The sequence below is a fragment of the Hipposideros armiger genome, unplaced genomic scaffold (genome assembly GCF_001890085.2).
Source record: "Hipposideros armiger isolate ML-2016 unplaced genomic scaffold, ASM189008v1 scaffold_283, whole genome shotgun sequence".
NCBI classification, from domain to species: Eukaryota; Metazoa; Chordata; class Mammalia; order Chiroptera; family Hipposideridae; genus Hipposideros; species Hipposideros armiger.
The window spans coordinates 2,169,432-2,172,682 of NW_017731633.1; the positions used below are offsets into that span (position 1 = coordinate 2,169,432).

General features: G+C 51.6%; 1 protein-coding gene across 3 annotated transcripts in view; it reads right to left on the minus strand.

Moving 5' to 3' along the window:
* Window positions 1-2,293, minus strand: part of LOC109390969 (Friend virus susceptibility protein 1-like) — a 9,404-nt gene extending 7,111 nt beyond the window's left edge. Inside the window, exon 1 of one of the 3 annotated variants that reach the window (XM_019658118.1) lies at window positions 2,034-2,293. Coding sequence is in view for 1 of the 3 variants with exons in the window: in XM_019658116.1 (XP_019513661.1) it covers window positions 1,845-1,953 (109 nt within the window). In the remaining 2 variants the exon portion in view is untranslated. The other 2 variants (XM_019658117.1, XM_019658116.1) reach the window with 2 other exon arrangements.
* Window positions 2,294-3,251: the final 958 nt, after the last annotated feature.

Consider the following 3,251-nt stretch of genomic DNA (forward strand, 5'->3'; position numbering starts at 1 on the left):
TTTTTTTTTTAAAGATTTTATTGGAGAATTGTGGGAAGGGAACAGCATTGGGGAATTGGGGAAGGGGAACAGACAAGTTGCTGTCCTTTTGTTCTTCAGTCTAGTTGTGGAGGACGTCACACCCACTTCACAGGCCCATGTTGGTATTATCATTGTGCTCTTCCCGGGTGAGGCAGTTGCTTGCCAGCCATTGGACGCCGCTCACAGTGGCTCACGAAACCTCATGCCCACTGCCAGCCAGCCCCACTGCAGCCTATGCCGGCGACTCATGGCAGCCCAGCTCCAGGTCGAGCTGTTGTTCACCATCTTAGCCATAGAGGACGCAGTGTCACTGGCCCTCATATGTGGGATCCGAGCCGGCGCCCTGCTGCTCAGAGCTGGCGTCACAAGCCAACTCCTAACCAACGCACCACTCGGCTGGCCCTCACTAGGTGTCTTTTTTCTCAGGGTTCAAAATTATTTACTTTATGGCGATACACACACATGTATTCCCTTGTGTGAATAGAACACTGTTTGTTTAGCTAGTCCCCCTGGTCATTTGGGTTTTTTTCTTCCTACTAGTTGGGATCCTCCTCCATGAAGCCTGTGGTCTATAGTGAAAGGAAGAGATGCAAACTCCTCTCTTAAGAAAATTAAGCATTTCCTACACTGTTCTCACACTGAGTAAAGCCAAGTCCTCACTGTGGCCACAAGGCCGAGAGTGATCTGACTTCTGCTCCCTCTCCTTCCTGTCTCTCTCCCTTGCTCAGGCTATCCACTAGCACATTGGTTTCCCTGGTCTTCCTGCAACCTCCAAGGACATTTGTACCTCAGGAATTTTGCATTTGTTGTTCCTTCTGCCTGGAACTCTTTCCCCTAATCTAACCCCATGATTCTCTTCCTCTCTTTAGTCATGTCTCTGCTCAGATGTCACCTGAGCATAGAGCCCCACCCCTTCGTTCTATATCACAGACATCCTCCTTCCCTTGGTCTCCCTCACCCCCTTCGTTTCTCTTCATAGCACTTATCCCNTTATGCCTATTTCCTGTATGTTTGAAGATTTCAATAATAAAAAGTAACAAAGGGCATGAAAGAAATACATGGGGCAATGATGAAAGTCAACGTGTCGATCACGAATGGATGAGAAAAATCCTTCCCTTTGGACATGGCAACAGATAGGATAAAGTGAACGGTTTTGTAGGTTGCCTGAAGGAATTCAGCCAGAGGTAATTCTTGATGGGTCGTAGTGGGGAGACAGGAAATCAGCTCACCGCCTACAGCCTGGGCTCCTTGTCAGGGGCGTAGCACTGCTCAAAAGCCAGGCAACCTATGTCCAAGGAGACCTGAAGGACCCATTAGCCCAAAACTAACGTTTAACATAACTGATATTTGGAATGACCGTGTCAAAACGACTCCTGAAGGTGAAAGGCCCCGTTTGCTTTCTCCTAAGACCATTCCTATCTACTTCTCAGAAACAACCCAGTAATTCACTTGAAACCCCATTCCCACTTCTTCCTTGGCGACCTCTGAGATCCTGTCGCTACGTCCCCCCCGACTCTTGTGTTCTATGTTGCAAAATATGCCAGCCGCCTAGAATTGAAGCAACAAGAGCAATGTCCTGAGGAAAGCATGTGTAGCTAGCACCGGGTGGAAAAATCTCTGGAAAATCTCAATATCACACGCGCCCTCCCCATCCCGCCCACCAAGAAAGATGGACAAAATGGCGGAGGCCTGCGACGTAGGCAGCAGAAATGGCGCAGCCTGTACAGACAAAGGAGGGACAGCCCGTTCGCTTCGGCGGCAGGAGTCCTCCCAACCCTGAGCACCCCTAGAGAGCCACCACTCTCTGCGGTCGCCACCCCCACCTTGCGGGGAACCCCCAGGATCGCCTCCGAGCGCGCGCCAGGCCTTTACAAAGGCCGTGACCCCATCCACGCGACAAAGTGGTCGCCGCCACAGCCTGGGGCACCTCATCACGCGCGCGGCCCAGATCTCAAAGCCCCACCACACAAACCTAAAGAAGCCAAAAAGTTAAGACCACAAACAACACTTACTTGCTCCCAGGCGTGCGCGGGGTGCCTCGCGTCCTATTTTATAGCGCGCGCCGCTCGCAAGGCCCGCCCTTTGCTAGTCCGGGCTCCGCCCCGAAGCATCTAGTATACGCGCTGGTTCTGGAAACAGAGCTTTGGCGCTTGGGGAAGGGAACAGTGTCTGTTTCTATTAAATCTTCCTGAAAAGGCAAAGAGACATTGTCCCTGGAGGCGGAGAAAAATAATCAAGGAAATACAGAGCCCGTTGTTCTGTCTTGAGCGTCAGGCAATTCTGTGGATGGCCCCAAAGGCGGGCTGTGAAAGGGAAGGACCCCCCCCGAGTGGGGGCGGGGCCAGAAAGGGAAGCAACCGGAATTGCCAGCGCAGCAGCGGCTGGAGCTGTGGCTGAAGGGGCGGGGCCGACCTAGACGAAGTCCCAGCCGCAGAATGAGAGGCGGGGCCAGAGCTGAGATTGACAGCGGGTGTTCTAGGAAAGCGCGCGCGTGGCGCAGAGTTAGAGGCTGAACCTCGGGAAGGCTGGACTCAGGTTCTGGCGGAGGCGAGGGCTGGGGTCCTGGACTATGGAGTTCAAGAGAGGAGGGGCTCGGCACAGGATTCCTGGGGCTGAGGGAGGAGGGGCTGAGTTCAGGACTCTGAGGCAGAGGGAGGACCGAATTGGAGGCTCACTTCCTGGTTTAGATCGTGGAGGACCTTGTTGACTGGCGAAAATCCACAAAAGAAACGGTTTATTCAGGAAAAGGAACAAGAAACGAAAACCGCCACTACAGTGCGAGAACACACACATCCTACAGGGGCTGCAACCGGCAGCTCACATGCAGCAAAAGACCCCGGTTCCAAGATGGCTAGTCCCTTTATTATGATCCCTCCCCCAGAAATTACCATAAGGATAAACGGGAAATCAGGATTATAGCGTTAACAAGGGGCCCAGCTCCACCTATAGTCCTCCCAACTTTATGGTTAAGCATCTTAAAATGCTACTTCAGTTTATCAGGTGTTTCAGCTCTAGCTGGGAAAACGCAATCTTCGGTCTTCTGTGAAAATGGAAAGTGTCTGTTTTGTTACAGAGAACAAACTGATGGTTGCCAGATGGGACGGGGATTGGGGGGCTGAGTGAAAAGGGTGAAGGGATTAAGAAATACAAATTGGAAGTCACAAAATAGTCACGGGGATGTAAAGTATAGCATAGAGAATATAGTCAATATTGTAATAACTGTGTATGGT